The sequence below is a fragment of the Euprymna scolopes genome, chromosome 8, assembly GCF_053919585.1.
Source record: "Euprymna scolopes isolate OS-2025 chromosome 8, ASM5391958v1, whole genome shotgun sequence".
Lineage (NCBI taxonomy): Eukaryota > Metazoa > Mollusca > Cephalopoda > Sepiida > Sepiolidae > Euprymna > Euprymna scolopes.
Window position 1 is genome coordinate 1,903,022 of NC_136489.1, and position 12,629 is coordinate 1,915,650.

The following is a 12,629-nucleotide window of genomic DNA, read 5'->3' on the forward strand; positions in this document are numbered from 1 at the left end:
CTGACAAATTTCAATTTGCTGACGATGAAGTTGAATTTGCCGGCTTTGTGATAACCTCGGACGGCGTGAAGCCAACTAAAAAAATGACGGAGGCTATTCTCAATTTCCTGACCCCAACGAGCATTACTGGTATCAGGTCCTGGTTTGGTTTAGTTTACCAGGTGTCGTATACATTTGCACAGGCCGATATAATGGCCCCTTTTCGAGAGTTGCTGCGGACAAAGAACCGTAAATTTTACTGGGATTACACATTGAATAGACTTTTCGAAGAGTCGAAGAGGAATATCGTTCAGAAAATCGAAGAAGGGGTGAAAACATTCGATATGAACAGAGCGACCTGCCTTTCAACCGACTTCAGTAAGGTTGGCATTGGGTATTTTCTGTTCCAGAAGCATTGCCAATGCCCAACGGAATTAGGTCCCAACTGTGGTAAGGACCACTGGAAGATGATTTTGGCCGGGTCTCGCTTCACGAAAGATGCAGAATCTCATTATTCCCCTATAGAGGGGGAGGTTCTAGCGCTGATTTATGGCTTGGAGTCTTGTAGGATGTTCATCCTGGGATCCCCAGACCTATTGGTCACCGTGGACCACCAGCCCCTAGTGAAAATTTTCTCGGATCAGATCCTTGAGAATATAAAAAATCCCTGCCTGTTCTTATTCAAGGAGCGGTCGTTGATGTACAGGTTCCAGATTAGGCATGTTCCTGGGAAACTCAACGTAGCACCGGACTGCTCATCCCGATACCCGGCGCCATCAAGACACAGCAGACTAAAGGGCACTGACACATCCCAGCAAATCGAGGGAAGTATACAAGCATCCATCATAGCTGCATACGCACATGACCCCAAGTTCCGAGCGATCACCTGGGATAGGATAGTCGCAGCTGCAGCCACCGATGAGGAGTGCCGAACGTTGGCGTCATACATTCAAGACGGGTTCCCAAGGTCATGCCACGAACTACCACCAGAAATCCGGCAATTCTGGCCGATGGCAGACCAACTATATTGTCTGGAAGAGGTACCCATAAAAGGGGACAAAATTTTGATACCAAAACGGCTTAGAGCCGAGGTGTTAGAGGCATTACACTCCGCCCATCAAGGGGCGAATGGTATGTTGGCTAACGCCAGACAACAGTTATTTTGGCCTGGTTTAGACGCCAGCATCCGACAAACAAGGGCGCAATGTCGGAATTGCAATTCGATCGCCCCATCCCAGCCTAGGGAACCACTAATGCCACCCATAAACCCGGAATTCCCATTTCAAAAGACAGTCACTGACTTACTAGATATGCACGGGAAAAGTTAGATGGTATATGCAGACTGATATACCGGTTGGATTGAGGTCGCACCACTACTATCAGGAAGGGCTGCAGCGGTGTGTAACGCCCTGAGGGTTTGGTTTTGCACGTATGGTGCGCCGGAGGAAATATCATCCGATGGAGGGCCACCATTCGATTCACTAGAATACAAATCGTTCCTAGAAGACTGGGGCGTAAAAAGGCGCATATCATCTGCACATTACCCCCAGAGTAATGGCCGAGCTGAACTGGCCGTAAAAACGGCCAAAAGAATGCTGATGGACTGCGTTGATGGCTACGGACACCTACATCATGATCGGGCAGCACGGGCAATGATGACTCATAGGAATACGCCCAGTCAGGACCTTGGATTGTCGCCGGCGGAAATGCTATATGGTCGAACAGTAAGGGACCATCTCCCCGCACTTCGCAAAAAATACAGAGACCAGAGATTTGAGAGAGAGGGCGATGGCAAAAAGGCACGTACTTAACAAAGAACAGTACGACATACACAGCCGCCCCCTCCAACAGCTCCGAGTCGGCGAGTCTGTGCAGGTGCAGAATCAGGAGGGACCAAATCCACAACGATGGGCGAAAACTGGGAGAGTCGTCGAGACAATGGGTAACAGGCAGTACAGGATACGGTTGGATGGTAGCGACAGGATCACATTACGCAATCGCCGTTTCCTCAGGAAAATCAAACCGGTCATGGATACGCCGGAGTATCCACCCACTCAACAACCCCATCAACCACCTCCCCAAACACCAAGAAGGGAGGACAGCAAACCACCATGCAACATGCATGAGATGATGGAGGTGGAAGAAGCTGATTGTGACACATCAGAAACAGATATGGAGGTGGACCAAGATCCGATCAACCACAAGCCAATGCAGACGAGTCTGGTCCCACGACGCAGCATGAGGGTAACACGAGCACCAAGGCCACTTTCCCCTCAAATGCAAGGACCAACTCACTACTACACGGAATTCTCCAGTCACATGACCACAAAACGACGGTAGTGTGGTCACATGGTGGGGGAGGGCATGTAGAGAATAGGAATGATTATTAAGACGGGACACACAAAAGAGTGACACCGTCGTCTGATTAGTAGTATATATAGAGCAGGCACGCACGCACCGGTAGAAGAACGACGACTACGACGATAGTCGACTCTGAAACTTTACAATTTAGAGGGGTGTATGGGAAATTGTAATGTGCATAATTAGTGTGAGTGTCATTCGCTTAAGAAAAGAAAGAGAAAAAGTCTTAAACTCGAAATCTGACCGACACTAGACAAGAACGTGTCTTATACAAATTGAAACGTGGTCGGGTTTGACAATATAAAAACCAGCATTTCTTCAATTGGTGTCGATTTCTTTTTTGTCGGCGCAACATCGGTACAGTATATTTTACAATCTGGTTTCAATTGCAGAAAGCTTGTTTGCGATAATGTCGAAAAGGGATCAGGATAGATTTTTGTTAGGTGTACTTCGACGCGGCGAACTTGTTGATCTCAAAAATCATTCTTCTTTTGCTTCAAATCAAGCATTCAACGATAAGAAACTATTTCGACATTTTATTACCTTTCAGAGATAAAGGGAAAGATTGTTTTATGTCCGGTTGATTCTGGAATTTAGTGGTGCTGCAGCTGGTATATCCGTTATACAGTATATCGAAGATGTGAAACTTGTATGTGAGCTTTGCACTATGAAAAATTTCGAGCGAGTTTTGCCACTCCAATTTAAAGGTGCGGCTCAGAAAACATCAGCAGGTTTCGAAGAAACAACGGAATGATACTGAGAAAAACCGTCAAGTTATGAACATTTTTAAGAATCATTCTTCTTTTTCTTTAGATCAAACAGTCTACAATAGGAGGGGAGAAATTTAGATAAGCGATCACTTGTGTATATACACACGTATATAATCATACAGTATACGCTAACAAATACACATAAATATATACACGATTTACATCCCTCCCCCATATTATGCAGACTCCCACAACAATATATTAAGAAGAGACTAGAATACAGTTGAGGAATAGGGAGCTAGAGAATACCCTCTTCTGAAACCCCCTTCTGAAGCCCTACCTCTATGTAGGTATCCTATATCAAGTGGAAAACATTAAATCGCCTAAGAACAGGAATAGGGTGATTAAAAGTTACTATAACCAGATGGTTGCTCAGGTGGTAGAGTATTCGTCTCGAATGCAAGTAACTTGTGCTACAAAACTGACCCCACTATCTTCGAATGTGGAGAGGGGGACCATACAATGCAATTCCCTTGCCTGCCCTTTATTACTTACCAGTGCATCTTAACAGATCCTGCAAAAAAAAAGCAACAATAATGCGGAGAAGTGCATAGAAAAGTAGAAACTTGTTGTATGACGACCACATGCTTTAAAAACACATCAAGAAGAATCATTAGTGCGCGTTATTTTTCACTGATGTCTACATTAGAATAATGAAAACAAACTTCAATGAAGAAATAATATGCAGACGACAAAATGGACGATGATGACAATAATAGAACCTTGCTTGAGTAAAAAGTAAAAAGAAAAAAAAAAACAGATTTAGATCTGATGAGCTCAAGGAAAGATTAAATCTAGATAGGAAGACGTGTGCTGAACAAGAGACTGGTTTGTTAATCATCATTATTTTTTATTTATTTTAGTTAACCGATGATGTAACTTGGTACACTTCAGCCCTCTCGAATCTGAAAGAACAGTGTATTACAGAGATTGAACTCAATCCAATTATTTGGGTAAAGACTAATGGAAGTGATACTCCAGAACCACCAAAAGAGATCGAAGATAATATTTGTCTAAACGAATGCTCAGACAACGGCGAATGTGTTGGAGGTAAGTCTGCCTTATTATATTCTAACATTTTCATTTCTCCATTAAAGAACAATTATATTTTGCCTGTAGTTTTGATGGGAAATGGAATGATTGAATGTACAGAACAGTGATGTACTCCCACTTTAATATTAGATTAATCTAAATTAATTCTATTAATTCTAAAACGACCGAGAGCATTTCTGTGCATTGTTTGAATGACATTTACTAACCGTTCGCCATTAGTTTACACCAAACCCACCGGACAACATCTCTTGGCACTTTCTCAAATTGGTAATAATCATTTTGAATCAGTATCCTCTGGATTCCGTATTTTGACTTTTAGTTTTCTATTCATAAATCATTTACCTAATGAAATAAATTCAGAAATAAACAAAAATAAATCGCTTGAAAAGGTCTTGTTCAAGTTGATAGCTTGCTTAATATCTTTAAATATCTATTTAAAGAAAAAAAATCTTTAAATATCTTTCTCGTTTATTCATATATACGATAGAAAGATAAAATTGTCGCCCTAAAGAAAACAACACTACAGCTTTATTTTTAAACTTTTATTGAAGAAATAAATTCAGGTAACTTGATTATGTAGTAGAGCTGACATCTATTCAATGTAGCCGCTTTCAGCCTCAATCACCGGCTAGATACGGGTCCGGAACTGGGAGCATGCTTTTTCCACAAGCGCCAGCGAATAATCGGTAGATGGCGGCGATCAGGCTGGCTTTGATGCTGTGGGAGGTCATGTTGGTAATGTTCTCGATGTATGATCAAATGAAGTAGTTCAGCGGGTTCAGGTCAGGGGAGAAGGGAGCCAGTGAGAGAAGGGTAAAAAGTTGTAGTACTCTTTCTGAAGCCAAGCCTGGGTCTCTATGGACTTGTGGACTGGTGCTGAATCGTGCTACCACACGCAGGGTCTGCCAACGACCAACTGATTGCACCAAGGGATCCCCACACTCTTCAGCACATTCAAGTACATTTTGTTGACTTTCCAGCCGACTTCAAAGATATGAGGTGGCATGATGTGGCTCTTACTTGAAACCAAAGTCCATAACCATGAGTCGTCCAATGCATTAAGTAGTGCTCTCAAGCGTTGAACCATCCGGATTTGCATTTGGTCTTGTTGTCATAATTGGGATCGGTAGAGAGCATGAGTTGTACAGCAATGCACCTCCGATCTCGCTCGTTGCATATTGTGTCATTTTCAGACTGGATACAAGGCTCGTATCGCTCTTGGGATTCGTACACAACTGGCCAACTAGTACATAGTCTGCAACAAAAAAAAAAAAACAGTTTTCATCAAACAGAAATGGAAACTTGTCATCTTTTCTAGGGCGATAAATTTTATCATTTCAGCCTGTAGATAGATAAACATTAACATTTTGGTAGTTTTCATACGAGATTATTTGTCTTAATCATTATTGTAAATGCTAAATATTTGTCCAGGCAATAAAAATTATTGTGAAACAGACTTATTTGTTATATTAGAAGCAGGATAATCATTCGATTAAAAATCAATAACAACATTTAATAATAAAAATGTATTTTTGAAAAACGAATATGCAAATTAGTCAATCCTGCGACTAATATTGCATATACAGGGTAGAACAATAAAATTGTCACCCTAGAAAAGACGACATGATTCCATTTCATTTTGATATACTTTAAGAGTATATCGAAGAAAATTGATCACATCCTGTCTGCTCATCCCACGGCTAACATTCACATTTGTGGTGACTTCAACGTCCACAATGTTGAATGGCTGACCCACTCAAATAAGACTGACGATGAGGGGAGGTTCTGTCATGATTTTGACATTGCCTATGACCTCACTCAGATTGTTCGCGAGCCCACCCGTGTGCCCGATACTACCGGTCAGTATGCAAGCCTTCTAGACTTTTTTCTCTCCACCTCCCCGGAGCTATGTTCATGTGTAGTTCTATCTCCTCTGGGATCCTCCAACCACTCCGTTGTATCAGTTAAGATAAAAATGAAATATAATAAGTCTACGGATGTACCTCTCCACCGTACTGTATACCGATACTCTATGGCTGACTGGGATAGCTTCCGTACATTCATATCTGATCTACCTCTCCATTCCATGTTTAAAAAGGATGTGTCCTCAATAGTATCAGATCTGACCGAATGGTTACTTGTTGGCATAGACCAATTCATACCATCCAAAAAATTCCAACAAGAACCTAACAGCCAGCCATGGTTCTCCCCGAATGTGCTGCTGCCATCGCACATATAAATCACTTTTAACCATAGCTACCAACGTAATAGATGCACTGAGACTAAAGCTGCTTTCAGGACTGCCAGCAACCACTGTAAAAGAGTAATAAAAAATGCAAGAGAGCTATATGCTCAATCCGTTAAATCCAAAATAGCTGAGCAGTAGCTTGGTGCCCACCAGTTCTGGCAAATAGCAAATAGGATCCTGAACGGAAGCGTGCGTTCTATCCCAACCATTATCAATGATCCAGAGGTCATCTCGTCAGCATCTGACAAGGCCAAACTAGTTGCAAAGAACTTTGCAGTTAATTCTACCCTATGCGACGAAGGTCATCAACTCCCCGTATTTCCTCCTACAACACACAACACGCTAGGTAACATACAAATACCTGTGCGTGAGGTCGCCAAGCTAATCAAGAACCTTGATTCCAGTAAAGCAACTGGCCCTGATGGTATTCTAGTTATAGTATTAAAAAAGCTACAACCAGAACTTGCCCCCATACTTACCAAACTGTTTAATCGTTGCCTTAAGGAGAAGTGCTTTCCAACACCCCAGAAAACCTCATCAGTATGCCCTGTATTTAAGAATTCAGGTGATAAGTCATCTCCCTCTCAATACAGACCAATAAGTCTCCTGAGTGTCATGAGTAAGTTGCTGGAATCCATATTAAATAGAGAAGTAGTCAACCACCTCAACAGAAACAACCTTCTTAGTGACATGCAATATGGTTTCCGCTCTGCAAGATCTACAGCAGATGTGCTAACGGTTATATCACATAGAATTAGCGAATCTCTAGACAAAGTCTTCATTTCTAGGGCAATTGCTCTTGACATATCAAAGGCCTTCGATAAGGTATGGCATAAAGACCTACTTCACAAGATTTCCAGCTATGGTATAGCTAGAAATGTTTTCTCTATCATTAAATCATTTCTCTCTGATAGGCTCATAAGAGTAGTGGTTGATGGGCAGAAATCAGAGGCCCACAGTATTAATGCTGGAGTCCCTCAGGGGTCCATCCTGGGTCCAACTGTCTTCTTTATCTAGATCAATAATCTCCCAAAACACACACTTAAATCATTCATTAACATCTATGCTGATGACACGACCATCTATGGCAACACATCAAAGGCCGTAAATGGCAACGATCTCTCTGATTCTCTCTCCTCAGATCTTGAGCGTGTGGTTCAGTGGGGGAAGAGGTGGCTGGTAACCTTTAATGCATCTAAGACCAAGCTCCTATCATTACATCATCAACGCTCTGATCCCCATCTGGCATCAATTGAAATGGATGGCTCTCGTCTAGGGGAGGCCCATGTTTTGATAAGCTTCTGGGTTTGACCTTTACTCCTGATCTGAAATGGAACATATACATCAAGTCTGTGGCCAAGGTCGCTGGGAAAATGGTGGGATCCTTCTACCACTCCAGAAGATATCTCACTACTGATGCAATTCTCTATCTGTATAAAAGCCAAGTACGTCCAAGGATGGAGTACTGCTTCCACATCTGGGCAGGAGCTGCTAAAAACAGTATATCCTGCCTTGACAGAGTACAAAATGGTGGAGGATGACCTTTTCTCTTCCCTGCAACCTCTCTCCCACAGAAGAGACGTTGCGAGCCTATCTTTGTTTTATCGTTATTTCCATGGCCGGTGCTCGTCTGAACTCCAATCTCTGCCCCCCCCCCCGCCAATCTTTCACAAAAAACACCCGACTAGCTGAAACCACTGTCAATAATTTTCCCCACTCTTTATCTGTGCCTAAATCAAAACGTAGATTCCATGAACAAAGCTTCTTTCTTAGTACTGCACAGCTGTGGAACTCTCTGCCGCTTGCCTGTCCCCCCCCCCCCGAATTCAACTTGGATGTCTTCAAGTTCAACACAAAGAAATTCCTGATGAACTGCCCCCTTAAGTAATGACACCCATCAAATCCCCAATACTAACTATTACTACGATACTATCCCACTGATTAGTGTACACACAATAACCCTTATCTCCGAGTGACTCCTGGGCCTTGATAAGTGGTGACCCCCATGTGAAAAAAAAAAAATGCAGACCATCTATCAGTTGACCAGTTGTGTACAAATGCCAAGAACAATAGGAGCCTTCTATCATATCTTAAAGTGACACAGTGTTTAACAAGTGAGATCAGAGATGTGCCATTGTACAAGTCATGCTCTCTACCAATCCAAGTTATGCCAAGACCCTAGTTGAATTGATTTCTATATCTCTCAGTTTGAAATTTTTGGAATTTACCGTTTATGCGAGAAATGGGCCCAACTTTTGCATTTATTAATTTAGATTGTGAATAAGAATTTAATTTCTTGCTAAAATTAAAATCTTCTTTTTACTAAGAGTCATCTCTTATTTAGGCAGAAAGGCCATTCGGGGATAAGACTTAATAAGAGTCAGGTGGCCGGTAAGACAACACCTTGATGATTGATAATGACGGTAGATGTTTGGCAGAATCCGAGCTTTTTAGAGGATGGCTTAACAAAAATTTGTTTACTTTGAAATTGAAAACGGCAATCTACTAGTCAGCTAGGAAGCAACTCTGTGGTATTGTGACAGACAGGTAGTTCTTGGAAAGAAACTTTGCTCATGGAAGTTTCATTTAGTTTTAGACACAGAGGAGGAGAAAAGAAAATTATTGACAGTTGTTGTAGCTAGACGCGTCTTTGTTGGAAATGTTTTACAGAGGGGGGGGTCATAAATTGAAGATCATCGGAGCACCAAAGATAAATTCAAGTATTATAGTTCAGATGTGCTTTTAAATCAAAAGTATACATGACATTTTGACCGCACTTCTGATGTATTAAAGAACTAAATTATTTGTATTATTTGGATTTTTTGGACTACTGTTCTCATCCTGAGTGTCATTTTCACAAGGTTTTAGTCGATCTAATTTCCTATTTTCTTTAAGTGTATCTTGTCGAACTCAGGAATCTTTCTGTCAAACATGAGAATCTGCAAATGAATTTCAAACGGAATTTAATCCATGAGAGTAGCATGCTCTCATTCCTTCACTCATGATTGAGTAGAAGTCCTAGTTGTATTTTGAGTGTCGCCTGCATTGAGGATTGAACCTTCAACCTCAACTTTACAACTAAATTTTACCAAGTTCATCTACTGAAACGTTGTGAAAATAGCACTCAAGATGAGAACAGTAGTCTGAAGAATCCAAATAATACGAAAAATCTATCCCCATCTCTGAATTTTTGAGATGAGGATTGGTCATTCAAGTTATTTGGATTCATCGGACTACTGTTCTCATCTTGAGTGTGATTTTTACAATGCTTCAGTCGATGTAATCTCAAACCTTCTTCAAATGTATCTTTTCGAACTCAAGAATGTTTCTGTTGAACTCGGAAATTTGTTCACACGGACCCGTGGCACAATGGTTAGAGTACTTGGAAAAATCAATTGTAAAAGTGATGCTCTTCTTACGGTGGAAGATTCAGTTCTCAGTGTGAAAAAATCAATTGTAAAAGTGATACTCTTCTTACGGTTGAAGATTCAGTTCTCAGTGTGGGCGACTGAAAAATACAATTGCGAATTACTTAGAACCTCTATTCAGTCATTGCTGATAGAACAAGAGTATGCAACCCCTGTGAAGTAAATAAAGGATTCTGTTAGAAATTCCGTCCAAATTCACGAGTTTGAAAAGATACACCTGAAGAAGGTCGAAGGTTTCATCGACTGAAACGTTGTGAAAAAACATACCTAAGATTAGAACAGTAATTCGATAAATCGAAATAATACAAATAACCAATCCCAAAAATCTGAAACGTAAATAAATTAATCTTTTAATGATATTTGTTTATGTCTTTTTCTATTTTACTATATATTTTACATTTTTTCCTTGTGTGATTTTGTATTCAGGTATGTGTAAGTGTATGTCTGGATTTCTTGGTGTGGACTGTGCAGTCAATGCTACCCAGCCACCACAGCTCATTGACGTTCCGGCTGAACAAATCTGCGACACAAGTCAAAAAGATTGTACGACTATACAAGTTGCTGGGGAGGATTTTATAGATGTTGACAGTCTGACATGTCATATCACTGAAATTGAGGTAATTAATTTTCATTAACATCCACAAGTTAAAAAAAAAGGTACTTGTCCAGAATCACCACTCATGAAAAACATATGAAAATAAAGAAAAATATGCAAGATATACGTACCTTTGACAAAAAAAATATCGTACACCGAAAGTTATATAAATTGATCACATAGTTTTATTTTTAAATATTTTTAAACAAGAAAATTAAATTTTCTGATTAAACTACAAGCGATGATCTCACGACGCAATCTTAAAAACAGTCTGAAGAAGCCAGATAGATAACTCCGAGTCAAGATTTTAGAAAGCCATTTTTAACATGGGAATGGGGCATTAGAAAACCTCAAATTCGTTTAAAAATGATTTTCATTTATAAAAATCGCTTTATCAATTGACATGATTTTGAATGTACGGTATTTTCTTTCCATACGGGTACGTACATCATAGTGATTTGTTTTTAATATTTGCTTTTTCATGTCTATGTATATCGCTCTGAACCCTCTTTGTGTATGAGTTGCTTTTGTTGTTTTTGTGATCTTCCCATACGTGATGTTTGGTTTGTGTTGATCGTATTTATTTACTTGTATTTCGCCTTTTGTATTCTTGTATTTGAAATAGGACCCGTGCACCGGCGTTGTCCGGTGAAAAGATGACTCAAAGCCATAACAGATTCGTTGAACGAATTCCATACCCTCAAAAAACAAATGAACCTATGATTATGTAGCGCATTATCGTAGACTGTGCTAATAATGTTTTGTTTTGTTTTCTGAAATCCTTATCAATGTTAAAAAGCACGTTAATTAAGGTATAAAAGAATGTGCCTCGACCTCCTATAATGGAAAAAATAAATGTTTACGAAGAAATATTTAAAAGCAATCGTGAAACAATAAACAAAAATGTAAAAATACAAGTTGATTAAAAAAAAAATTAAGTTTGCGTATGTGCACGACTCTCCCCCTTCAGTAAAACAAATTAATGAATAAGGAATGTTTACGAAGACATATTTCAATCAAGCCTGAACCCATTGGTTCTGGTATTTTTGCGATGAAAGAGAAATCCTTAACTATAGTATATGAAAGCAGCATAAGAGGAGAGAGAGAGAGAGAGAGAGTTTGGTTTGATTGCTTTGTTTTACGACAAATCAACCTTTTTGGGGTTATTTAATACCAAATCCAATAATCTTTGAAAAACATTGTAAGCTTCAAGTTTTTTAAATCTGGTTTTGGTTTGGTTGTTTTCTAGACGAAAATTGTTGTTTTTGTTTTTGGCTTTGCAGAACATGATTGAGTTTTACGAAAGAAAAGTAAAAAACAAAACCATCAATGTTTGTTGCATTTTAGGCCAAGGAGATGGTGTCTCTAAACAGCTTGATCTGGTAGAGAAAGTGAGAGAGTGGTTGGAGAGAGAGTTGATAAAAAGGGTCGTTTATTGCTTAAATTTTATTCAATATTTTTCTAGTACAAATTTTTTTAAAAAAATATGTCCATACTGATTTATGTGTTTACAATCCTTTGTATTTCAGTTTGTTAAGGGTGTATTAACCGAACGCAGTTCCTATAACGTGAAAGCAACATTTGTCTTCAGCGGTCAAGTGAAATGTAAACTACGAACAGCAACGAGCATCTCCGTATCAATCAGTTTTGCGAGCCAAATACTCAGCTCAAAATTGATTTATATCATATTTGACTCCAGGTGTATGAACTGCAATGCAACCACGTGCAAAGAAAGGGTGCGTACAACCTTTTAATCTCATTCATTTTAAATTTCATGAACATAAAACAGCAATCTATGTAATAACATTATCAAACAGCACATTAACTATTTGTGGCAATCTCCGTTAAAACGTAATTAAAAAAAATAACTTACAAAAGAAATTGTTTGATTTTAAATATTTTCCCCTCCATTTCAGGAGATTAAATACAAGGTCAAGTGTGAATCTGATGAAAGTGTTTCTGTGGAATGAAGTGGATTCGAACTCACGTTTTAAGTCGGTGGCATTAACCATTTAGCCACCGTTAGGCTGGTTACCTTTAATGCACCCAAAACCAAACTCCTATCTTTACATCATCACCGCTCTGATCTCCATCTGGCATCAATTTAAATGAATGGCTCTCGTCTAGGAGAAGCCCTGTGTTTTGACAAGCTTCTGGGTTTGTCCTTTACTCCTGATCTGAAATGGAACGCGTAC

General features: G+C 39.7%; 1 protein-coding gene across 1 annotated transcript in view; it reads left to right on the forward strand.

Moving 5' to 3' along the window:
- LOC145283483 (uncharacterized) overlaps positions 1–12,629 on the forward strand; it is a 163,206-nt gene that overhangs the window by 117,344 nt on the left and 33,233 nt on the right. The window contains exons 25-27 of the mRNA XM_080132304.1: positions 3,974–4,160; positions 10,266–10,456; positions 11,964–12,170. Coding sequence (XP_079988430.1) covers positions 3,974–4,160; positions 10,266–10,456; positions 11,964–12,170 — 585 coding nt within the window. The remainder of the gene's footprint in view (positions 1–3,973; positions 4,161–10,265; positions 10,457–11,963; positions 12,171–12,629) is intronic.